This window comes from Esox lucius, chromosome 1 (genome assembly GCF_011004845.1).
Source record: "Esox lucius isolate fEsoLuc1 chromosome 1, fEsoLuc1.pri, whole genome shotgun sequence".
Taxonomy (NCBI): domain Eukaryota; kingdom Metazoa; phylum Chordata; class Actinopteri; order Esociformes; family Esocidae; genus Esox; species Esox lucius.
This window is the reverse complement of record NC_047569.1, coordinates 32,954,834-32,981,620: the sequence shown is the minus strand read 5'-3', so window position 1 is coordinate 32,981,620 and position 26,787 is coordinate 32,954,834. Positions and strand designations below refer to the sequence as shown.

General features: G+C 44.7%; 1 protein-coding gene across 3 annotated transcripts in view; it reads left to right on the top strand.

Moving 5' to 3' along the window:
* The window catches only part of arhgap35a (Rho GTPase activating protein 35a), a 69,901-nt gene extending 53,138 nt beyond the window's left edge, over positions 1–16,763 (top strand). For 2 of the 3 annotated variants that reach the window (XM_010872801.5, XM_029122929.2), the window contains exons 4-7: positions 8,488–8,565; positions 9,827–9,958; positions 11,527–11,632; positions 11,888–16,763. In XM_010872801.5, the coding sequence (XP_010871103.4) occupies positions 8,488–8,565; positions 9,827–9,958; positions 11,527–11,632; positions 11,888–12,359 (788 nt within the window). In that variant the 3' untranslated portion in view covers positions 12,360–16,763. The remainder of the gene's footprint in view (positions 1–8,487; positions 8,566–9,826; positions 9,959–11,526; positions 11,633–11,887) is intronic. The other variant, XR_003782328.2, reaches the window with a different exon arrangement.
* Positions 16,764–26,787: the final 10,024 nt, after the last annotated feature.

Genomic DNA, 26,787 nt, shown 5'->3' with positions numbered 1-26,787 from the left:
GGGGCAGAGTTGGGTGACACACACACACACACACACACACACACATATTGGTTTTACTATCAATGAGGACCAGCAATTCAGTACTTTTAAAACATGTTTTCCCTTAACATATCCTTAACACTTACCTTAAGCTAACTTAAGCTAACCGTTTATTTGCCTTTGTTTGGTTTGGTGTTATACACTTTGGTATAACCAAGTGGCAGTAGCCTGTGCTGAGACTGCATTTATACAGCAGGGATAATGCAGACAGGTGTGCATGCCATGGCATCTGCAGGTAGTGTCGCAGTAGCTTAGATATGGTTAGGCTACCTAACTGTGTGAATAAAAATGATGTTCTACCTGGATGCAAGACACGTATTGTAGGAAAACAGCAACACACACATCCACACATCCACACACACATCCACACACACATCCACACACACACCACACACACATCCACACACACACCACACACACACCACACACACCACACACATCCACACACACCACATTCCACCTCCATAGTTTTCCTCCGTCCCCCTCTTCTCACCCAATTCCACTATTTCCTGTCTGCTCTGCTCATGCTGATTCCCTTGTGTCCTTTTCTGTGCCCCCCCCCCCCCTCTGTCTCTCTCTCTCAATTCTATAGAATTTGACACAGAAATCAGGTTACTTCTGTTGTCAATGTATATGTGCAATTATTGAACAGTTAAAACAAACTATAATAATAACAGTGGGACTGGTAAATTACATATTAACTGCAACAACATGAGATTAGGAATATATGAAAGGATGTTTGCCAGTATAGACAGAAAAGGCTACAATTTGACTACAATTGTTCTGTTTTCATGTTTGTCGTCACAGAATGTGTCAGGAAGCCATGTGTTTGGATGCCAAAGCTGTAAATTTTTTAGCTTTTTACACAATATGTACTGGATAGTTTCTTATGTTGTGTTTTTTTTTGGGAAAGAAAGCCTCTCTCAGGGTTAAGCGTTACTCACATTGTAATGGGAAATAAAGCTTTGCCTCTACATTCCCCACAGATCAGAGTGACTGCTGTTTCTCTGTCTTTGTTTTCCGAGGCAGTGAGGTAGCGGTCATTTTCTGCCCGATAGCTTCCTTCTTTGAATCGATATTACAGAGCAGGAAATTAAAACACTCATTGAGCTCAGCTTTTCTCTGTGATCACAGGGAGGGAGCACTGCACACATCCACACACACCACACCTACAACACACACACACACATCACACCTAGAACACACACCACACCTACAACACACAAACACACAACACATATACAACTCGTAATAAAGGAATGTTAATCATACTGCAGACAAGGAAAGTTCATCAATGTTTATGTCGTCTTAGTTTCACACTTTTTGGGGTTGTAGATGATAACTGAAATGTGGTGCAGTTTGGGTTTACTACATAAAAGCAATTTTACAGTAATTAATTTTGAGTATTAGTGTCAAATAAAATATCAAGCAGAATGAAGGATTGTAACATTTGCAATTCAGTAATGGGAGAAAACTGGTCTGGGGTCTGAGTACATGTTTCATACCCTTGGGAATCAAACCCACGACTCTAGTATCGCAAGTGCCATTCGCTAGCAACTGACCTACCGGCTTAGACACTCTGACTCCAACTTGGATGTGCTGTCCAATTGTGTAGGTCATGGAGGCCATCTAAGGCTTGTTTTTGACAGTAGCATTCCTTTTATAGTTCATTATGACATTGCATTCAAAGCCTCTTATCTAACGTTTCACTGAAATTATCTGGAATGAGTCTTTAGGGATTATAGAATAATAGTTGTTATAATGTTATTTTTGTTAAATGAACTCCCCTGTCGTACACAGCGCTAATGAGCTTGGGTCAACAACCATTCAAAGTTGGCCTTAGTGGGAGGGACCCTATCTTCCTGTGGGAGGGACCCTATCTTCCTGTGGGAGGGACCCTATCTTCCTGTGGGAGGGACCCTATCTTCCTGTGGGAGGGACCCTGTCTTCCTGTGGGAGGGACCCTATCGTCTTCCTGTGGGAGGGACCCTATCGTCTTCCTGTGGGAGGGACCCTATCGTCTTCCTGTGGGAGGGACCCTATCGTCTTCCTATGGGAGTGACCCTATCATGCTATGGGATTGACCTTATCATGCTATGGGATTGACCTTACGGAGTTAAACATTTGTTGTCATTTGATCTTAGTTCTTCACAATACTACAAGGCGTGGCACCAAATAGAGCAGTATTTCTGACATTTGGTCATGTACCTAAACAAAAAAAATTGTCCATTACATCCAGTCTAGCCTTTGCCAGCAACTTCATAATACAAAAGAGAAGCTAAACAGCAGATAGCCTACAGTGCTAAATTCAGTATTCCTGCTGTTAGCTTGCTAACTACTGTAGTTACATAATTTTATCGTAATGATCTGGTGAGGCAGGAACTGCCTTGTTCTGCCCTGGGTCAGTGCAGTATCTTTGGCGACAGCGCCGCTGTGCTGTACACTAAGCTGTCACACAACAACATAACAGCATGCTGTTACAAGACCCATAAGGAAGAAGACGATTGATTGGTTGAGTAAGCCAATCAAGTAAATGCCTATTTTGCCAGAAATTGCTCAGGACTTTCTTATTGGCTAATGAAGGCCAGGTTTGCCATATTGTTCCACCCCACCTTCTGTGAATTTAGGCTGTAGAGCCTGGGAACAGGCATTACTGTTAAATGAACTTAGTGCCATAATACTTGGTCTTCCAGCCGCTACTAAAATGGATGATGATGATAGCTCTTCACACCTCACGCTACAACACTTGCTAGCTAACTTGTTGCACTCAAATGTTGGTGGCTGAGGTTGACCAGACTAGTGCCACTTGTATAGTATTTCATGGGCGTTAGGTGTGTGCGTGTTTTCCTTGCCCCTCAGTTGTTGAATGTGAAGCAGGAGAAGCACATGATAACCCTTTGACCAGCTCCTAACACATCCAGGCATGTTAGGGGGACATGTGAGGTTATGGAAGGGACCAGCATCCTTCCCTTGCACCCAAAATACATACCCTTCCATATTTTCCCAGCTGCCCACTCCTCTCCTAAACACATCCTGGTTGAATTCCAGTTGTCCGGCTGAACACGAGAAGTCTTTTTCACTCTCAAAATTCCCTTGTGGGCTTCCTCAAAAGTCCTGGGTGAAACAGCACCTGCCAATTCAATGTGTATTTGGATTTTCATGGATGACAAGTGATTGTTAAAAGTGAAAATGGAAATAAATTGGAAATTCGATGTACACACACACATTTCTAATGCCCTCTTTTCATTAAATTTTAACTAAAAGGATTTATTGGCATTAGAAAAAGGTATTTACATAGCAAATGCCATAAGAAGATATAATAAATAACAGAAATGTTATTGCAAAACCTAACAGAAAGGTTTTGCATTACTTGAGATAATGTATACTCAAATGTTTTGAAAGGCATAATTTCATTTCAAATGTTATGTTGTTAGCTATTTACAACATCTTTATATATGTTGTCAGGTATATACAGTAAACATTTGCAAGTAGTTACAAGTATAAAAGACTAATGGAAAATAAAGAGAGATTTTGGTTTGGGCCCCGTTGGTTGCCCTTTTCTCTCCTTCGCTCTCCCTTTTGTCTCTGTCTCTTGCCAGTTTTCAGAGTATTGTTTGTGTTTCTACTCAGTGAGTTGATGGCTGTCCTCCTTGTGGGTGTAGAGATGATACATTAGCATTAGCATGCGTGCACACGCCTCCTTGTTCTGGCAGGCTCCATGCCGACGTAAAGGGCAGCAGCCAGTGATGGCTTGTCTCCATAGTGACCTATAAAAACGGCTGCCTGTCGCCGATGGCAACCGGACTCTGAGAAAAAACACACATCTGGGCAGAAGATCCGTCTGACCTCCATCAGAAACGGTGACCCAACACGCCTCTGGAGCCAACTACCCAGCTACCCCACTCTTCTGCGTGTGTGTGTGTCTCTTTGGCTGTCTTTGCATCTGTGTGTGGCGTGAAAGTCTATTAGTCCCAGGCACAATACAATTAAATACACTTGTGATTAATTGTAATGATGACCAACTGCTGATAAGAGAAACCGCTGTTAATGCAGTCTCATCTTGTCAATTTAATGCTTATGTTGGATGTTTTTTTGTTGATGTTATCTGGTACTGTAGATGGAAGCCGACTGAGAAAGATGAGGGCTAAAGAAATGGAATGATTTTCAGATGAGGTGTGCTTGCCCCGCTGAAGCAGGAGATGGAGACAGGATGAAGATGACCCTTACACAGGAAGTGCTAGTGTTTGGTTTGACCCCGGTCTCAGCAGAGGAAAGGAAACGAGTCCAGAGCTGTTCTCAGAACAAAGAGGGTGATGAGAGTTGACCTCTACATTACACTCCCTGACCTCTGCATTTGCACCCTCCCCCTCTCTCTCCCTCTCTCTTTTCCTCTCTGTTTCTCTCCCCCCTCCCGCTCTCTCTCCCTCTCTCCTTTCCTCTCCCTGTGTCTCTCTCTCCTCTGTCCCTTCCTCCAATCTCCTAGCCACATCATTTTCCGTCTGTCTTGCTTTGGTTGACTGTGTGGCAGTAGAATTCTAGGGTTGTGGGTCTGAGTCCTGCTGGGGCTGGCGTGTGTGAAAATGTACGCGCTCGTTCTTGTGAGACGGCCCGGATCCAAAAACCTGCCGGCGCAGCGGCGTGTCATTCTAAAGGATCTCTCTCTTCTGGTTCTTTTCCTCCTGCTGATCTCTCTATCCACGCACTCTTCCCTGTCTCTCATTCGGTCCCCCCCCCCCCCACCCCCACCACTCTAACTCCATCCCCTGTTTCCCTGGAGTGCCTATAAAAGCTTTTGTTGATAATTGATCGGTAGAAGGAACGGATCGATGCTCATCTTAACTGAGAGCCTTCTCATTTCCTACTGCCTTACCTTGTCTCTGGATTTGGCGCTCCCTCTCTCACTCACCCGTCCCCCCCCCACCCCCCCGCCGCTGACTCTCTCTCTCCATCCACACCCTTGTTTTCCTCCATGTCTGTGGCATGGAGATGAGAGGAAGATAGTTGAATTGGAGAGGAGGGGGAGAGGAAGGATGAACACATGGGGCCGGAGGTCATGCGTTCGTTATGTATCTTGACCTGCAGTACCCCCAGGAGTACAAGAAGCCCCTGAGTATTATTCCTCTGGTAAAATTACTGGGACAGTGAAACGTTTCTACTACTTTTGGCTCATGTTATCATTTGAAAATTAACGATTACTATTGTGGTAATGTATTCTCAGCTTTTATTTGATGGGATTTCTGTACATATTGATTTTCCATTTATAAATAACAGAACTTTTTATACATAGTTACTCTCTTACAGGGCAACTAATGTACTGGGTAAATTGCCTTAACAACTTTTCCTGGTTATTCAAGTGTGTTTCATCATTCTCATCGTTTGTATGTTCATAAGAAAGCTGTCAGCGTCTTGTCATGAATCCAGGCTTTGCTAGAGCTGTCAGACGAAGCAGGAACATTTGTTAGGATGTAGGCGTGGAACTTTCATCTCTACCTTCTGCTTACCACTTTCAATAGTAGCTGCAAACCGCTAGTAAGTTCTGGAAAATAGTTTTTTGGACTGATGAGAGGTGTTAAAAAAAATAAAAAAGGACCACGCAAGATCCCCAGCGTGCCCCCTCTTCTGTGAAATATGGTGAGGGGGGTGTTCTGGCTGCCACTGGAACTGTCTGGCTTGTTTTCGTCAATGTTCTGAAAGCTGACGGCAGCATTTGCGTTTGTACGAATTGGGAAGTGTTCAGCAATATGCTTCACTGTCCCAATAACTACAGGAGCCCTGTGAATAATGTACCTTTAACTTCAGTAGCCGGCTGTGGAAAACAATGCCTGAGTGTATGATTAATATTCATTGTCTATGGATGATTGATTTCACTGGGGACTCGAGGCGTTTCTTCCATACGTAGAACACTGGTTCTAAATGCATTCTTTGTAGGAAGGCCTTTCTAGAGACTGAGAAGCCAGGACTTTAGGTCTTGTAAAAGCCCCGACTTATCTGTATGACCATTCACAGCTTGGTTGAAGTTACACTGTGGTGTTGACGTTTAATCCCCTGTAGAGGTAAATTGTTGTGTACTTCATGTCTCAGTAGAATTATTTGTGGTTAGGGCATTTGAACACGATCTTTATTTGCTGACTTCCTCTTTTAGGGCCCACATCTGAGTGTGTTCAGAAGATCTAGGTACAACTGTACATCTTATTCGATTGGGGCACCACATTTGCAAACAGTAAACATTTCCGAACCCAGCATGGTTTGGCCGGCTGCTGTTCATTTTGTTCTGGTACCGTCAGCAGTGAATTGCCGTGCGCCCGTCTCAACACTCCGGGTAGGATTCAGGGTGCTTATTGCACTGCTTCCCATACGTTTATGCAGCAGGCCCTCATGCCAAGTAGCGTCAGAAGCTTTTTTTTCAATTAGTGTGTGCAGTAGTTTGGCCTGTTGGTATTTTGGTAAGTAGCCAGTTTGACATTTGCTCAGGAAATTGTTTTCACTGAGGAAATGTTGGAGTCTGCTGCTGATGATACTGCAGAGGATTTTCCTGAGGTTTCTGTTGACACAGATTCCCCTGTAATTATTGGGGTTAAATTTGTCTGACCTTTTGCGGATTCGAGTGGTCAGACTTCGGTTCCAGATATTGGGGAAGATGCCAGAGCTTAGAATAATATTGAAGAGTTTCTCCACAGCCAGTTTGAATTTGTGTTCTGTGTATTTGATCATTTAATTTGGGACACCATAAACACCGTAGGCCTGTTGTGGTTTTAGAATGTCTGCTCAGTCTGTCGTTCATTTCATGTACTTTGATTATTCAATGGGTTCCGGTAATCGTTAATGTCTTAAAGCCAGACTCAGTAAGTGAATGTTCCATATTATAGCTTGAATGTACATGTTCAGTGCCTTCAATGTTACAACACTGGAAATACAGGCGTTAGTATCTGCCCCTTGCATGTTTGTTTAAATTTTGCCTGTGATTTCTTTCTGCTAATCCATCAGATGATGTAGGGCTACAATGTAGCCAAAATTAAATCACGTTCACGGATTAAGGAATGTCAACAGCCAGGTCCATTGCATTATACAAGCATGAAACGAAACCTAGCTAGCATAATTAACTAAGCCAGCAAGTCAGTAATAGTTACTTCATATAAAACCAAAAAGATGGGGCTAAACATTTTAGCACATACAAAGATATTTAAACTATATTAATGCTGGATAGCGATTGTTTGTAAGAGTTTTAAAATTTTTGAGGTGTCACAAAACTGTTTTATAAATAGCATTGTTTAGCTCTTGATTCATCATTAAATTGCTGAAAAGCGGTTGGGAAAGTGATTTTCCATTTCCATCTCCATTTTCTATAGCCAGCACTTTGTTTTGTTGTTGTTTTTTTTGTTCTTTTCAGTTTCTCAGAAGTAATATATTTCCATGGATTTTTCAATCACATTGAACTGTTTTCAGACAATCTTCCTGGTGTGTGTCTTTATTGTATTTATAAGTGTTTCCCGTAGTCAAAAAGTATGCTCTGGTTTATCCTTTAGTTGGATGAATTTCTCAAAGTTTATAATTTGTTTTCATTGTACATCAAAACATTTTTCATTGTTCTTCACTTAATTATGTTTTGCATTCATTTTTTAAATCTGTCATATTTTTGCTGATATGTCTGTACTCTTCTGGCTTTCTTCTTCTATGTTTACACCTTCACTGTTAGCAGGGGAACATTTTATCAGTTAAAGTTATAGCAGAGATTTCATTTGTTTTTAGTCAATACTTCTTATGTAGTTTTCTACACTCTCGTCCTTTAATCTTTAATTAAGATTGATTCCTAACAAGTTTTTTGAGTTTGGCTAATTATTTCCCTGTTCAGGTTGACTATGATTTTGCTTTTGCCTTAAAGCAGTGTTAATAGGCTGACTGTGAATGCTTGAGTGTACTACTGCTTGGTGGTGAGCTGTAGTTGTACATGATGTGGTGGTCCCTTCACACTACCATCGACAGGCCTAGTGTGTGACTGAGTGTTGGGAATTGAGACCCGTTGTTATCGTAGTTGTTTCTAGGGGGGGCATATTGAGGAGGGAATGCTGCCCCCTTCAGGAAGGTCCTGTCTCCCTGTGTGATCAGGGTGTCTGATTCTGGTCCAGGCAGGTGTCTGGTATTGGTCCTGGTGGGTGTCTGTCTTCCTATGTGATCAGTGTGTCTGGTACTGGTCCTGGTCCTGGTAGGTGTCTGTCTTCCTGTGTGATCAGGGTGTCTGGTACTGGTCCAGACAGGTGTCTGGTACTGGTCCAGGTGTGGTGTTCATGTCCCTGGACATTATTGATCTCTCCTTCCGTAATTTGTGTAAAGGTGTTCATTAAACTATAGGGATTCTGGAGAGGGAAAATAGTGGAAACAGCCTGCTAATATATTACTATTTAGATGTAAAGTGTATTTAATAAATGTGTGTCCCCCTTTCTCTCTTGTCAGGTATCACCACTGAGGGGCTCTACAGGGTGAGCGGGAACAAGGCGGAGATGGAGAGCATGATGAGACAGTTTGACCAGGGTGAGACACCAGACCCAGACCTCCTCTGACCACAGACTGGAAATACTCACCCACCAGCAATGGGAATCATCAGGCATATGCTACAGTCTAATTGCTGTCGCGATGATTGTTACTGACCTCTAGGTGCACAGACAGTGACTGATACACACTTACCCACAGGAACTCGCCAAAACACTGACACATTCACAGACCTACCTACAGACACTCAACAAAAAACACTGAAACATTCACAGACCTAGACAGAAACACTTGTACACATCAGAGCTTGAAAGCTGTAGGGGTCCAGATGTAGGGTTATATTCGTCCATAAGTCTGTCCTATATTGGATTCACATAATTTACCTTGTAGAACCTGGCGTCATTAAAAATATTTTGAACAATGTGCTTTATCTCTTAATGTATTGCACAAGTTCACTTACAAATGCCAGCCTGTGTGTTAAATGTATTGGCTATAAATTAGGTTGATGAAGCACACTGGCTGTATATGTGTGACCTAACGTATCAGACGTGAAGCAAACACCAGAGTTCCAACATCTCTTGTTCAAGGGGAAATGGAAACTTGTTTGAGTTTGACTTTATACCTGAAATCGGATGTTTTGAATTTGGCTGAGGTAATCAAAAGATGTGTCCGACTGTTCAGGACCCTTAGGCCTAGAACAAGGTGACAACACAATTTACAACTGGAATTTGAGAACAGTTCCTTTGGCTTTTAGTGTCAATGCAGTGTTCTGTAGCGATCGAACCATACATCTGTCAGAATGCCGTGAAGGGGCTGTGGTGTATTCATTCATCCTTGCAATGCAAACCATTTGCAATTTAAGAACCGAACGGAAGCCAAAGGAACAAATGGAACAACACGAAATGGCGTCTCATAATTGAATACAACCTCGTCTTTCAGCGGATCTGAACAGGCCAGGACTCCGCACTGGGTTCAGTACAGACTTGGGACCAGTGTTTATCAATGAATCTGGTCTCTTACACAAGTCCTTTCTTTTTTTTTTTTTTACTCCAGCCCTTTCTACATGCTTATCCTCATGTCCCATGGTAAAATGAGGTGTTTGTAGATTGTCATTGTTTGTATTCTGTCCCTACATGTTGTCTACCACTGGCAGCACCTGTGTACCAGTTACATTTCTGGGCATGTCTGAATGTACCTAGTCAAGAAAGGTTTCTAATGTCTTCCCTCTCTCTCTCTCTGTCTTTTCATGTTTGTGTGTTTGTCTCTCTTGCTGTCTGTCTGTCTCTCTGTCTCCCTGCTATAGACCATAACCTGGACCTGGTGGAGAAGGACTTTACTATCAATACAGTTGCCGGGGCCATGAAGGCCTTCTTCTCTGAGCTACCTGAACCCCTGGTGCCCTACAGCCATCAGATCGACCTGGTGGAGGCCTTCAGTAAGACATGAGGCCTGGGCACGGGAGAAAGGGTGGGGCTGTGAGGTTCTGGGGGGTGTCAAAGCAATTGATTACAGGGGTTCTTGTTTGGACCCGCTGACGACAGCAACTCACTGATTACCATTAGTATTTTCATGGGGACGCAAACACAGTTCTTACTGACGATTCAGCGCTGTCCTCTCTGCTCTCGCACACTCATTACGCTTTGTAATACATCGTCGTGAAGATTTAAGATGAAGTTTAGCCAAGCATCGCTGGCTGTAGATTTACCTTTACTATGGATGGTGGCCATCACTCTGTGAGCGTGGGGGTGTGTTTGTGACCTCTCAGCTGTGAAGGAACATTGATAAAGACGGTTTGTTGAAGAACAGTCAAAAGAAACACTCTTACATAATGGATTATAGAACTTGATACGTGCAGGACATGGGGGTTACGTGCAGGACATGGGGGTTACGTGCAGGACATGGGGGTTACGTGCAGGACATGGGGGTTACGTGCAGGACATGGGGGTTACGTGCAGGACATGGGGGTTACGTGCAGGACATGGGGGTTACGTGCAGGACATGGGGGTTACGTGCAGGACATGGGGGTTACGTGCAGGACATGGGGGTTACGTGCAGGACATGGGGGTTACGTGCAGGACATGGGGGTTACGTGCAGGACATGGGGGTTACGTGCAGGACATGGGGGTTACGTGCAGGACAGGGGAGTTACGTGCAGGACATGGGGGTTACGTGCAGGACATGGGGGTTACGTGCAGGACATGGGGGTTACGTGCAGGACATGGGGGTTAGGCTGTGGACTTGTAGGATACAGAGTTGATTGGGTATATTTGAATCCGACTTTACTAAATACACCAAATGTTTGCATACACCAAATGACCAATCTGTGGGTCTGCATGGATGTATGGGTGAACCATTTTTCACAACAACAAAATGAAAAAGCCAGGCTTGGGAGTAGACAAGGTAGAAACCAAAGGTATTTCCCAAGTGTTTCTCCCTGACCAGGTTTAAGAACAGTCTCGTTGAGAGCATGCTGATCTGCACAGTCGCCAGTAGTAAGCCGTTAACATTAACCCTTAAACTAGAAATATGCGGCAAAATACATTGTTGTCTTCTTGACACATAAAGAAAGGTCTCTTCTGCACTGTTCTAGCCATCTTGTGTGAAGGAGGGAAAGATGGAATTTTGCCTTGTTGATGTCCAAAATGTGTGAGGGACAGAGAGGACTCAAAGCCCAATAATAACAACAGTTCTAATCTCGGTGATGTGCTGTATTTCCTTAAGCCTGTCTGGTTTGAATGGACTACTGATGTTCTGCTGCCCACCCTAGTCTACTTTCTTGATCACTCGGGGTAAAGGAGTTGAATGGATTTAGGATTAACTTTTATGGAATTATGCCACTCCGGCTCTCAGCTGGGATTTATTATTTTTGTGTCAGTTAACCCCCCCCCCCCCACACACACACACACAAACAATATGGTGTGGCCTGGTCTGGCTTTGTTTGTCTGTCGTATGTGGGTTTTTACATTAATTGTTCCTCTCCAATCTCTCCATTCGTCGAATTAGAAATCAACGATAGGGATCAGCGGGTCCAGGCCATGAAAGACGTCCTGCGGCGCTTTCCCAGGGAGAACTACGACGTCTTCAAATACGTCATCAGCCACCTCAACAAGTAAGGCAGGCCAGGCAAATGGCTGTGACGGCCATGCTGACCGCCGCCTCTGCATCCACCATGCAACCTTTTGACCTTTTACCCTGTCAGCTACGCCCCTTGCTCCGTAGATTTGGCCCTATTTCAATTCTAATACCTTAAGGCACGAACAATGCACCGATGCCAAGTGCAACTGGCGTTCATCTATGATTTCTTAGACACTGTGGTTTCTCTTCCTGTGAGTCCTCCTTTACCCTCCATCCTTCCCTCTTTCAGGGTGAGCCAAAACAATCGGTCGAACCTGATGACCAGCGAGAACCTGTCCATCTGCTTCTGGCCCACGCTGATGCGTCCAGACTTCACCACCATGGACGCCCTGACAGCCACGCGGACCTACCAGACAATCATCGAGTCCTTCATCCACCAGTGTGCTTTCTTCTTCTACAATCAGCCCCTGTCTGACACGCCCAGTGGGCATGCCTCCCCCACCTCCACCCTGTCCTCCCACGGGGGAACCTCCGCCTACTCCTCCCTGGTCTTCAACTCCCCGAGTGTCACGCCCGCCCCGGCCCCCTACGTCATGCCCGCCACGCCGCCCATCATCCCCCACTACGGGCCGCCCTTTTCCCATAGCCACATCCAGCAGTCCCCGCCACGCTCCCCGCCCCCCACCCCGCAGTCCCCTGTCCAGTCCCTGGTGCCCTCGCTGCACCCCCACCCCCCTCCTACAGAACAACACATGCTGTGAACCTGGAATGGAAGGGAAGCGGGAAATGAGAGACGGAGTGACTGAGGTTCAGGGGAAACGTGAGAGAGGAACACACCCAGAGAAGATGAAGGGGTGGACAGAAAGACAAAGGGAGATAGAGTGAATTTGAGAGGCAAAGGACAGAAATTGTGAAGTGAGTTGGGGCGGGGGGGGGGGGGGGGGGGTTGAGTGAGCGGAAGTTCATGTAGGGAGTAACAGATTTTGGGAGAGTGGAAAAGGGGGTTGTTTGGGAGAGGGGGATCCCAACCCCAATTGTTTTTAAGACACACACACACTACACAGGGGTGGAGGTGGGAAAGAGAAACTTTTGAGGCTCTAGTCCAACGTGTCCTCCCGTATCTAATCTCTAGAGTCCCACCCACCCACAAACACACTCTGCTGTCTCCTGGTAGCCTCATCTGGACAGCCCAGTGTGGCCAGCCGGGCTCCCCCAGGAACTGCCACGCGTCTGGCATTCAAAAGAGACCTTGGAACTGCTGACTGTAGACAGACAGGATATCTTTGGGGGAGGTATGGGAGGAACTGACTGTAGACAGACAGGGTGTTTGTGGGTGAGGTATGGAAGGAACTGACTGTAGACAGACAGGGTATCTTTGGGTGAGGTATGTGAGGAACTGACTGTAGACAGACAGGGTGTCTTTGGGTGAGGTATGGGAGGAACTGACTGTAGACAGACAGGGTGTTTGTGGGTGAGGTATGGAAGGAACTGACTGTAGACAGACAGGGTATCTTTGGGGGAGGTATGTGAGGAACTGACTGTAGACAGACAGGGTATCTTTGGGTGAGGTATGGAAGAAACTGACTGTAGACAGACGGTGTTTGTGGGTGAGGTATGGGAGGAACTGACTGTAGACAGACAGGGTATCTTTGGGTGAGGGTATGGGAGGAACTGACTGTAGACAGACAGGGTATCTTTGGGTGAGGTATGGGAGGAACTGACTGTAGACAGACAGGGTATCTTTGGGTGAGGTATGGGAGGAACTGACTGTAGACAGACATGGTGTTTGTGGGTGAGGTATGGGAGGAACTGACTAGACAGACAGGGTCTTTGTGGGTGAGGTATGGGAGGAACTGACTGTAGACTGACAGGGTATCTTTGGGTGAGGTATGGGAGGAACATGAACTATATAGATCTGCTGTCTGGACCCTGAACCCCCAAGGCTGATTCTAGGTCCGGGGAAATAGAGGACCAGACCAGTAGATTCTACTTTTATTTGACCACTGTGACATGGAAATGGACCAGAGGCGGGCTTCACCTCCCACCCTGGAATAACGTCAACAGACTCACACACACATCCCCATTCCCCGCTGCAGTTCAGCTACAAGCAGAGCCAGCAATAAGAACAAAACTCTTAACCAGCTGGATGTGGAGAGAAGCTGGAACATGGAAGTCTGGGTACTCACACCCTCTGCATCTTGGGAGAGCTCCTCTTCTCTGTTCTCTGAACCCATGGCTCCGTGCCTCCAGGCAACGCTGGAAGACTGTTGTTTTTGTTTTGATTGTTTCTAAAAGAAGATATCTTTATCCCCCTGATTCTTCCTCGTTTCTAATGTTGTTCCATTTCCTCTCTCCACCCCCCCCCCCATGCTTCCATTTAGATTTTTAAACTGTGGATCAGTTTTGGAGAATGTTACATTGGTAATTTACCAATCAGAAGGCACTCTCACACATACTCCCCATCTCTAATGTCGATGTTCATTGGCCCTTGTGCTTCCTGTTAAGGGTGGGGGTAACTGGCTGGGAGAGGTAGAAGGGATTGGGATTGGTAAGGGGTGGGATTCAGGGATGCACTTTAACAGACTCTGAACACCAAGGCTCTTAGACCCAGGAACTGAAACAGGCATAACGTTCCAAAGAGGAGGCATTGGTTAGCGTTGGCAGGGAGCCTACTCCTCCCGTGTCCTCCTGAATCTACTCCTCCTGTTCATGGGTTCGGTCTGGAGAGACATGGGGACATGTGCTTGAAGCCAGTCAGGCTGCATGCGGACATGCTTCTAACGTGGTAGGGAGGAACGTTACATTCGAGCTCCCACCGAAGTCTGTAGAGGTTGAGAGGCGGCACAGCACTTTTGGTATCACCTTTAGGGAGAAGTGGGACCACAAGTTCTCACTGGGTCTGATGTTTTGTGATGTCGGGTTTGTAGCACGCGGCTCTCCGAGAACACACCGCTGCCATCTGGTGGTCGACGTTGCTACTGCAGTAATGACCTCACCCATCGCTGCGTGGGCGGAACGGCCAATTCTCTCCCCTTAGGTTGTAACCTGAGATGTCTTCACATCCATAATCACCTATATCTATATATTGAATGTCAAGACAAGTGGGCCCGAGCCTGAATTCTATGAGAGTATTATGAAAGCCATATGAACTGCATTGAGATTAGCCTGTGGATGATGGGGATGATGTCTGAATGAAGTCCGGATGATATCTCTGGTGTTTCTTGGGTATGTGTTGCTGCTGCCAGTACTTTGCTACGGATGGATGTTCTTCAGAGTTTGGATAGTGTCACCGTGACAACTGTTTTCTGTCCCCCCCACAGCTGTCCATGTGTCCAGTTGTGCTCTGATGGTTGGCAGTGTGTGGAGGTGTGATGAGATGTTGTGGCACTGAGGCTGGCTCAGCATAGCCATTCCCAGTCGTCTGGTTGTATTAGAGTATGACAAGGTGGCGAGGAGGAATTGGGACCAGGTAAGAGGTTAGTCAAGTGTTTTCTGACGGCCAGTGGTGTTGATTGTCCCAGAGACAGTGGCTGCCCTTCCCTAGCGTTTTTTTCCTGGTAAGGTGGATCCATTCTGGTGTGCTTACTGCCCCACAGAGATATGGAGATGGGGAAACCTCGAAGTGGGCAGCTGCGACAAGCATGCCCTCTCTCATGTGAAGGAAAACGTCAGACAGTGTACGGCGACAGAAATACTGAGACATTTTATTTATACTGTTGTCTACATTCATTTTGTCTTATTTCTCCACCATTTTTGATTGTCCCTGACTGCCAGCTGGTGGTCGTTGGTGTCTCACTTCCTGGTTTGCACCATTTCTTACCGAAGCCCTTTTTTGACACGGCCCCATTCCACAGAGACCTCAGAACAGACCTCAGGACAGACCTATTCATCTGTCTGGAGACTGGATGATTGCACAATTCCATGCTTCTGTCTGTGGTTGTCATAGAAACCTGTGTGATTTAGAAATAGAAAGTGTGTGTGTGTTCATTACAAAGAGCCTAACTAAGGTCATCTTATCCGTGTCGGTTTGACCCCTTGCTTTCCTCACACATGCCTGTGTCCATGTCTCCCCAGTTTCCATTGTCCCGATAGAAAGGCCCCCTCTGCTCATGGCTGGAGTCAAACCCTGACGGTTGGCCCAATGGCCTTATAAGTATAAACTACCTACATGGTGTGGGTTTGTCTGTGTTAGGAAGTGATGTCATTTAATCTTTCAGCAGTGACCAGGAGTCATAGTAACACAACACTGAAGAAAGACTACGCATTCATCCTCAGTGACACTGCCCCATGAGGTGTGAGCTGGACCTGACCTGTAGTTATACTCATAGTTTGATATAGGTTTATTTCTCAAAGGAGAGAGAGAGAACAAAAGTTAGATTTAGTGAGAGAGCGGGAGAGCGCGTGAGATTGAGAGTGAGTGGGAGAGAGAGAGAGAAAACAGAGAGTGAATGGGATCACTAGTTGGGAGATGGGGGTTGGAACTCTGGTACTTGTTAGAATGCTGGCTAGGGGCATTCCCTGTGTATATCAATGTGGTAATACTGAACAGACTGTGAGGCAGCCAAAGACTGTGCAAAAAAAAGTGGGGGAGAGAGGAAGCAAAGTGACAAATGGGAAAAACTGTTGTATAAAAATGTGACTTTGATTTAGCGATCATATGTGGCTGCATCGCTTTTCTTTTCTTTATTCTTTGCAAAAATGGTGACAGATTGTCTGTTAAGTTAAAATGAGAAACAAGCAAACTATATTAAAATGGTTGTTTATTTGTATGTTAGGGGGTCTAACATTTTGCCCTATAGTCAATGGTGATAAAAAAAAAGGTTTGTTTGTTTTATTTTATTAATTAAAAAAACAAAACATTTTTAACAGTTTTGTGAATGGGGAAGAGGCTAGCCCAGTATAGTGCATGAGTTTAGCCCAGACAACAGATGGGCTCGACCACTCAGTATTTAAGAAAAGATTTAAAGAAAAACAAAAAATGAAATAATGGGCGTGGAGGGGGAGAACCTGTACAAAAAATCAAATGAAGTAAACGAAAAGATACATAAAAAAAATGCTGTCATTATTTGCAAAGAGTCTGGTAATTTGTCTCAATGGGAATGGTGTATACATTAAGGCCTTACATGACCTGTATCATAGTTAATAAATCGATCTTGTAAAAACTGCTTCCTGTCTGTCTCTGCAAGACTTCTGTTCTTCTCCTGGGATGCTAAACATGGCAACAGTTATATTTTGGGGTTTGTATCGTGATAAATGTGATCATGCTGGATACATAAATGTATACATAAATAATGATACATAACCATGGTTGTATTTTAGCGGCTGACTTAATTAATGAACATGCAGTCTAGCTCTGTGGTTGGATTGGGGTGACCTCCAGTGTGGTCACGTGACTCCTCCCAATAAAAACATCCTGTATTGAACACTACAAATAGCTTTACTATGAAGGAATGATTAGTTCCATTTTTCCCATGTTATCGTTACATTGGGGTCGTTTTGGAGGTCACCGTGGCACGCCAATTTGAGCGCAGGGTGTTGCAGGGGTGTGAGCCATTCCGCAGCGCCCTCCACTGACCTTTTCAACCAGTCAAACGAAAAGGAAATCAATTTCCGCGACCTTTGTCGCGCGTCTCAACATTCCGGCACTGGGAGAATGAGCGCCTGATTGGGACCGAAAAGGTCAGTCTTGTGGGCACACAGGAAGCCTGACCTCTGAACTGGGACCTTTACGAGGTGTCGAGGGGGAGTTGTGGACACTGACGACCTGGAGATGGAGCCACATTCGCGTGAATGATCAGGGTGTAGTGACTGGCTGGGAAAGTGCTTCTCTATCTAATTACATGTAGTTTGTGTCTGTATTGTATTTTCCAAAATAAAAAATAATTATTTGAGATGGGATGAGGGAAAACATTGATAGTGAGTAGAGGTGATGTTCAATCTAGGCCTATTGGCGCCTTTCCTCGTTTGTCGAAAGGACTTAATGGGTCTTTACTCGTTTTGGTTTCCAGCAAAGTTTGGTAAGACGACGGAAACTAAGGGGACGGTTTCTTAGCTAGACAATTCATCACCAGAAAATGGAAAGTGGTTTTGGGTAATAATTTACATTTGAATGTGAACGTGGTGAAAGACCTGAGAGACTTGAGACCCACCCATCTGTTGCCATAGAGACTCTACATAGGCCTACAGTGCATTGGTCTACAATAAATGAGAGGGGGAGTATGCAGCGCTAACACACCGCGACCACAGGGCGGCTTCCTTGTAACACATTTAGATATTTTTGCCCGTTGCCTCTGCATTTGTATTCCTTATGAGACGGCAGTGCGTGGGACGAGGTTTGGGTTACCAGGGAACCACGTTCAATACCGCATGGGATCAATGTAATTGAACGCTGCCCATCTCAGATTTATGATCTTAACCGGACCCTACCTCGCTCGCACCTACAAGCTGTGGTCACTCCAAAAAGGCAAATAATAGCCTACTTGGCTTTGCTCTACTTAGAAAGGCAAGAAAGATCATAACGATCCAACCATTTTTACTAGTTATGTGCGTACGTGCCGTCGACTTAAGACGTAAGTTAGGCTAGGCTATGATTACTGGGTAAAGTGGGGGAGAATGACAGAAAGAGAGAAAGTGTTTCTTCTCTCCAGTCCGGCTGCTCTTATGATCAGTCGAGGCACGTATCTCCGCTCATCCGTGTCTTTCTGGAGCTTGCTCGCAGCTGCGGCGGGTATTGAATTCAGATGCGGCCGTCTCCGGCTCGCGCGCTCTCCATCCCTACAGGTAGAAATGCGCTTATCAATAGTGCTGTCCGAGCCCGACTTGAGACCGATCACTCTTTTTGATGATTTTAGGTGCACCTCTCTCTCCTCGAGGTGAGCATTGATTGTCTGGGTCACTGTGGTATTTCGGTATTGATATCTCGATTGATGACTGCGCTCGGGGAATGGACCCTATTGACCAGTTGAAAGTGAGATGGTTGAATGGATGTACGAGTTAATGGGGGATCAGGGGTTAAATGTGGCACGGCGACGGAGTGTTCTGTCGACTAGACCTAGGCCTACTATTCTGCTTAACATTTGAAAACGGAACATAGGCTAATCCAATAGGAAATAGAAAACAATAAAACAATGTGGTGTTAGGACTTGTTTTAATTGCATTCGTTTCACTAGGAGGGAGCAAAAATGATAAAATGTCGGAGAGACAGCTTCGAATAGTTGGCGATCAGGTTTATCCATGTGGTGTAGGTCATTTCAGCAGTAAAGTTGAATCAACGTGAAATTCAATTTGAATAAAAAAAAAACTAATTTCCGACTAATGTAGCCAATGTCTTTGAACTTGAGTTAATCTAAATCCTATGTGACATTTAGTTGAAGTTGCTGATTTCGCTGTGAATTCAAGTTAATTTATGAGTCAATCAAACGTAAATCAAAACTAGAAGTTTATATGACATCTGTGGCGGATAAAACCTACAGGCAGCCAGGCCATTCTTTGGTCCAAGATAATAGCCAACAGAACCACCTGGAAAAACGTACATCAATTGCTGGGTCACCTGCAGCCATTTTGAAGCCGGTGAGTGGTCAGAATGGATAATTGGCCTTACCGTCAACTACCTTGGAGTAGTTGGTTCCAACATACAGCATGTGTGCTGATTGCATTTCTTGAATTGGAAAAAAAAAAAATCTTATAATAAATGTATGAGCAACGTGCTTATTTTTTTGCTTGATTAATTATGCTGTTTAATTCTAGATTCACCAAGCTCTGCTGTAATTTCCCAATGGTCTTCTACTGTTTCTTCTCCCTCTCTCTCCCTTTTTCATTCCAAAATAAATCATGACTGCAATGTTCCCACCCAGGGGAGAAAGGCGTGAAAGCAAATGAGCTGACCAATCATGAGAAACAGAGCTTGCAATGCGTTCAGACATATGGAGATAAAGACCTGTCTCCTCCTAATGTTATGGCATCTGTGGTAAAGTGTAGGCCTAACGGTACTGTAATGTGTTCAGATACAATCTCTTAGTCAATAGCATTCTCCTTTATAACGTGTGCCCACTTTGCACCTGGAAAATGTAATAGGTGTATTACTAAATGTATCCTGTGTGTTATAAGGAGTTCCAGTCTTTGGGCTTGTTTTACCACTGTCTTCTCTCCACATCTGTCCTTCCCCATTCCCAAGCTGGCAGCCTCTTACTGTCTGCTGACTGTTACAAGTTAGCCTTTCCCCTCTCCCTCCAACTGTTCCCTCCCTCCCCATGACTCCCTCTTCTCTGCCCCTAAATTTCCCCCCTCTCCATAACTCATCCGTCTCCCCCCTAACACTACCATCTTCCTCCCTAACTTTCCCTTCCCTCTCCTGGGGTACTCCTCCCTCTCTGACTCTCGACTCTCCCCTGATCCTCCAATCCCCACTTACTCTTCCCACTTTCCCCCTGACTCCCATTTCTCCCCCTGACTCTCCCCCTGGTTCTCCCCTCTGGCTCCCCCTGGTCCCCCCTGAGAGTACTGTTCAGATCCAGGCCTCTAAGCCCCAAAGCCGGCCCTAATCCGGCTATCGATCGCAATGAGAATTTCCTCCAGCACACAGCAGGCCTCCACTCCACAGACACACACACACCTCCATTCTACCAATTCCCACCCTGGAGAGAAAGAGAGGGAGTGAGTGTGAGAGTGTGCGTGTGTGGGTGTACGGGGGGGACGGAAAAGACAGCAAAATGAAGAAAGAGGGAATAGGGTCTCACATTCCTGTGTCTTTTCATCTGACTCGTCCTCTGTGTCTCAGTGCTCAGATCATCCATTCAATATTATGTTGTTGTAACAGCATCTGTGCCTTTTTGCAGATACAAGAGCTGACGCTACCACGTGTTTACCATTGGCCTAGGTTCAAGTCTGTTGCGGATTAAAACACTAAACCAATATTAAAATGTCAAAATGTGTGATGCAGGCTAGTGAATAAAAGAATAATCTAGAAGTTGAAGTTGTTGATGTATGACAAATAGCCCAGGCTTAATTCATGTCTGGACAGTGCAGGATGGCCATTGTCCCAGTGGCAGAATAGTCAGGCTAAACTTGTGTGCTCATAATATAAAGAAATTTGCAGTGATCCTGAATTTGCGAAGTTGCTTCTCTCATTACCAGGTTTAAACAGGTGAAAATGTTAATTAACTGGAATCACTTTCCCAGTATCGCTTGCAGTTACTGAAGTGCAAATCCAAAGTCTGGCTCAATCTCAGTGGCCTAAGTCGTCAAAAGATGCTTCCTTTTATTGACAAAATAAGCGAAAGTAGCTAGCTAACATTAGAGATGTTTAGAAAGGACATCACTACATGATAAACAATCAGCAATTTCAAATTTAAGAAAGCTAGTATAGCTGGTTCCTAACTCTTAGCAGGAGCAGCAGGTTAGCTAGATTTTGGTGGAACATATTCAATGTTATGTGCACTGCACGGGTAAGCATCATGCCTAACTGTATTCTATTTTGTTTAATGCATGTTGAAATGTAGCTGTCTAATAACATTATTTGACAAATTAGCGTTAGTGTCAAAAAACTAAAAATCTATTATAGTATTATGTGTATCGTTATTGTTGTGCTACCTCACTTTAGCTATAACTTGATACCAGTCTGAAAATAACGACAGGAAGCTGCAGTTATAGTTTTATGATTTATTTTTATTTCACTATAGTCAGTTTTTTGTTTTCTGTCAAAATCTAGCTTCAGATCATGAAAATCTATGATTAAATAACAAACTAAATATAAGCTCTCCAACTAGATTTAACCCTGTTGACCAACGAAGCAAATCCTGTTTTGACTGGCCAAGGCGCTGCATGTGCATGTTATTTTTTTATGACAATTGTAAATAGGGAAAAATAGGGAACAATTGGCCTGGATAATTGACTTCCTGGAGAGATACAAACCTGTAGGTTTTAGCAGGAAATCTGTTTCTGAAGAGAGAGCATCCTGTAGGCTTTAACTCCAACTCTGATGTACTGTACCTGCTTCTAATTATTAGCTAGTTGATCATTTGAATCGGGTTAAATAAGACCGGGTTGGAGTCGAGAGCTATAGAAGTATCATTCTCCAGAAACAGGATTGAAGAGCCCTTCTTCATCAGAGGGGTTACTAATCCTAATTGACTGCCTGCACTGGATCGGCTTCTTCTGAGAGCATCTGAAGACTCGTCTCTGAGTTATCCTGAGAGCATGCTTTAGACCCAGACACACTAGGTGACATTAAGCTACCAATTGAATATCAGTTGTACAATTTGTTCAGGATTTGTCCAAAGGTGCCACATGATACGAATTTCCTAGACTCATGTCACACATGAGCTTCGGTTCATCCGCCGTGAAGAAATCCCACCATTTCTTCACACACAGCTAATAGCAATGGTTTCACGGGAAGAAAGCGCGGGCACCTGCAACGCCAAGGTTATGGGTTTGATTCCCATGGCGGACAGTTACATGGCAGAGTGTCTAAGGGTATGCGCTCGCCTCCTTATTGCTCTGGATGAAAACGTTTTAAATGACTGACTGGAAATGTGACGGCGATGACGATCAGGAGCCCAGAGAAGGGAGGTGAGAAATGGAATTCTTCAGAAGGAGCACATCTCCACCAACACTTTTTCCCGTGACACAGTGTCACCATTTATTTAGGTGAGAAACCCCAAGTGTGTTTCACCTAGCAACGGGTCTGACTCAGTCAAGTGAGGACATTCACACACCAGAGTTACTTTGAAAACCTTGTATATTTTGTTGGGAACAAATGTAGGCTAATATACCGTTGTTACTGGTATGTTTTTGTCTTTTTTGAGGACCCCGGGAAGAATAGCTGCTGCTTTGGCATTAGCTGACAGGGATCCCAAAAAACTTCCTAAATGTTCTATGTGCTTTATCTGTTAAGGAGCTGCGAGTGTTTTAAATGACAGAACAGCCTGGGGTGTCTTATGACCTTGGCCTGCCTTTTATGCAGCTCTTTAAAAGAAGTTACTGTCTTTAAAAGAAGTTACTGTCTCTCTCTCTCTCTCTCAAGCAGTCTCTCAATCTGTCCCTTTTTATCTCATTCCTGCCTCTCTCCTTTCTTCACCCCTCTCTTTCTGTACACCTTTAATTCTCTCCCTTTCCCTCTCTTGCCTCCCGTCCTCTCTGTTTCTCGCTCCTCTCTTCCTCTCTTTATTAATTTATTGGGTTGTTATTCTCCTTGCCTAGCTGTGCTAATGAAGACGGGATGCAGATGAGGGCAGAGGTTGTCTCCGTAGCGTTCGACCCTGTGCCCTGCAGCATGCCACTCTGACCGCCACAGGTCAGTGGCAGCTGTCAATCAAACAGGCTCACACACACGCACACATGCACACACACGCACACGTGCACACACACACACACACACCAGCGCTGACTGCCAGATGACAAAACAAAACAGGTTGTTAAAGCACACATACACTATGTACACACTCACTAACACACACACACGCACACCGTAACATCAATGTAGTCACAGCAAATACACTGCATTGCACAGCAACTGTGGCTCTGTGGTATACAATACAACACACAATTTGAACTCTGACCTCTACTGTAGAGTTACCTTTTTTGTTAGTATGCCCCACTCATACATGGTCAAAGGACACTCTCTCCAGGCCACACCCACGGGTCAATGCTGCGTGCCCAGGTGTGGCCCTGCCAAATGTCCCTCCCTAGGCACCATGGCTCATCGGGTCTGCAACCTCTCCAACCTAGGAGGCAAAGGACTCATTAGAGCCTTTTGTTTGTGTTTCGTCTTTTTATGTGTGTAATGTACAATATTTACTATAGGCACGCGTGTCTTATCCAGACAAACATGCCCACACGCACGCACCTCTCCATTAGCAGTGGCAGCGTTCCGCCACCTCGCCTCTGTGGCTCATATCTATGCAAAGCTGAGGTCCTGCCAATCAGTCACCCCGTTGACACGGAGCCCCACCTCCCCAATTAGAGCTGACAGAGCAGGATTAGGAGGGGGGGGGGCGCCCCCACCCACCTGCATACGTGTCAATCACGCGCCGGGCATCCGCACGCCTGTTTACTGTCAGATCCTATCTCCGTCTGTCAGACACCACGGCAACCATCGCCGAGGGAGGAGAGCAGAGGGGAAGAGGAGGGAAGTGGGGAGATCTGATCAGAATTAACGATGCTTCTCCCCGAAGACCAGCCGCGCTTTTAATTCACGAAAGGGATGAGAGGAGAAAGGATGAGATGGTGCGAGAGGACGGGAGGGAGGAGGACATAGAGCGTTTAAAAACCTGAGCAGGATCGTCTTTGAAAGTTTTAGAGTGATGTTTCCCTCTTTTTCTTCCCTGCTTTCCATCTATCTATCACCTGGTCCTGACTCTGTCTCTTGTCTCTTTCACTCTGTCTCCTGTTTTTCTCTCTGTCTCCTCTCGGTCTGTCTGTCTGTCTGTCTCTGTCTCTCGCTCTCTGTAGTCTCACTCTCTGTCTCTCTGTCACCTTTAACTCATGTCTTTAAATAATAATATACAATATGATATTTAACATTGGTAACAGGACAATCACTAGAAAAAGAGTAAAAGAAACAAAAAAGTAAAAGAAACATGAATATACAATAACAATGGTGAATCATTTCATGTAAGACGTAATTGTTCATATAAGACACTGATGTAGTTGCTCATGTAAGACACTGATATAGTTGTTGGCGATCCACAGTTCCCTGTGTCTTCTTCCTAATGGTGTAACAGTGATTTCACTGCCTTTCCTCTATGAGGCATGTTTTTGTGTGCCTATACATCTCAGCTAACTGATTTTTCCTTGGGTTTAGATCAGTAACCTTGGTTAAATCATTGTGCTATCGTTTTGGGTCCAGATAACACTGCATTTCGCTTGGTGCATGTGTTTCCCAAAAGGTAGTCTTGTTTTGACTGTGTTGTGGTATATTCTGATGAGTTAGACGCTCTGGTCTCATGGTTTTGTGAACGCAGCCCAAGGACCAGTTCTAGTCACTTCTTTGGATTGCAGGTAACGATACACAAATTTTTAGCTTTCCAAAGCTGAATTGTTCTTTTTACACTTTTCTTATTACTGGATGTTTAGCCTAATTTAGTCCTGCATGTATTGTTTTCCTTCTCTGTCTCATATCTCTCAGTCAATTGTCCCTTCAACGTTTCTCTATTTCTGCTGTTTTGTTGCTTTTTAGCTTTGTTGTTTTTATATTCAAGGGGTTGAACAAAAATAGTCTGGAACTATTTTTGTTTGTTTGTGAGTGTTTCTGCCTTAAGTTTGGTCTTCAGCAAGTGAAATGCACGCTCGATTGGGTTGAGATCAGGTGATTGACATGGCCTTTGCAGAATATTCAATGTATTTGCCTAAAAAACTCCTGGGTTGCTTTCTTGGTATAAGTTAGGTAAAGTGAAGCGCCATCCAATCAACTTTGCTGAATTTGGCTGAATCTGAGCAGACTATATATCCTTATACACTTCAGAATTAATCCGTCTTCTGTCGCATCCTTAATAAACACTCAGTGACCCAGTGCCATTGGAAGCCATGCATGCCCATGCCATCACACTGCCTCCACCTTGTTTTTCAGATGATGTTTCGGATCATGAGCCGTTTCAAGCATTCTCCATACTTCTTTCTTCCCATCATTCTGGTACAGTTTGATCTTAATTTCATCTGTCCAAAGAATGCTTTCACCTTGTGGTGAGCCCTCTATATTTGCTCTTGTGAAGTCTTCTCTTTATGGTAGACTTGGATAATGATATGCCTACCTCCTGGAGAGTGTTCTTCACTTGGCTGGATGTTGTGAAGAGGTTTTTCTTTACCATGGAAAGGATCCTACGATCACCCACCACTGTTGTCTTCCATGGACCTCCAGGCCTTTTTGTGTTGCAGAGCTCACAAATGCTTGTTCTTTCTCAGAATATACCTGTTGATTTGGCCACTCCTTATGTTCCTGCTATCTCTGTGATGGATTTTTTTTTGCATCCTAAGGATGGCCTGTTCCACATGCATTGAGTGCTCCTTTAACCATATGTTGTGGGTTCACAGCAACAGCTTCCAAATGCGAATGCCTCACCTGGAATCAACTCCAGACCTTTTACCTCTTAGTTGATGAAGAAATAAAGAAGGAATAGCCCTCATCTGTCCATGAAACAGCTTTTGAGTCAATTGTCCAGTTACTTATGGTCCCTTGAAAAAGAGGAAGCTACATATTAAAGAGCTGTAATTCCTAAACCCTTCCTCCAATTTGGATGTGAATACCCTCAAATTAAAGCAGAGGGACTGCACTTTAAGCCCATATTCATTATTTAACTGTAACTTTAATATATTTTGGTAAAATAACAAAACTTGTGTCAGCGTCCAATTATTTCTGGACCTAACTGTAGCGTTCTCCTTGTTGATAGGGAACTAAGGACATTTGGGACACTAGTCAGATCCTCTAACCCAGAGGTGTCAAACCGGTTCCACGGAGGGCCGAGTGTCTGCAGGTTTTTGCTCTCTCCTTGTACTTGATTGGTTAATTAGGTCACTGATTGGTTAGTTTCTACCCTCACCTGGTTGTGTAGGTATGAACTAGGAACCAATTCATAGGAAAAACCAAAAACCTGCAGACACTCGGCCCTTTGTGGAACCGGTTTGACACCTGTGCTCTCACCACTAGGCCACCTTGCTCCCTGGTTTTTCCTGTCTCCCCTCTCTGTATTCCTCAGGGGACTGCTAGGTGAGAGCACGCTGTCAGGTTAGACCAAATTACTGTTTAACCCTGTTCTGTTGGATGATTATCAGGATATTCTAGCACACAGGTCTTCAACCCTCTCCTGGGGACCCCCAGCCATTCCATCTATTAGATGTATCCCAGAACTAGCACACCTGAATCAAATTATTAACTAATTAACAGGCCCATACCTGTTGAATCAGGTGAGCTATTTCGGGGCTAAAACTAAGCTGCAAGATGGCTGGGGGAGTCTCCAGGAGAGGGTTGAAGACCAATGTTCTAGCATTTATGAATAAACCCAACATCTGTGATAGCCTGGAGAAATCCAGTCCGTCTTTGCTAACATTCCGCTCATTCCACACCCACTGCAATGCCAAACATAGTACTGTGAAATGTTAACACAGAGTAGTGGTCCAGTCTGTGTCTCTGCTGACTGACAGTATGGATCATGTTCAGTCCAATTTCTGAGGAACAGATGCGTTCCTTGGGATGTCTGC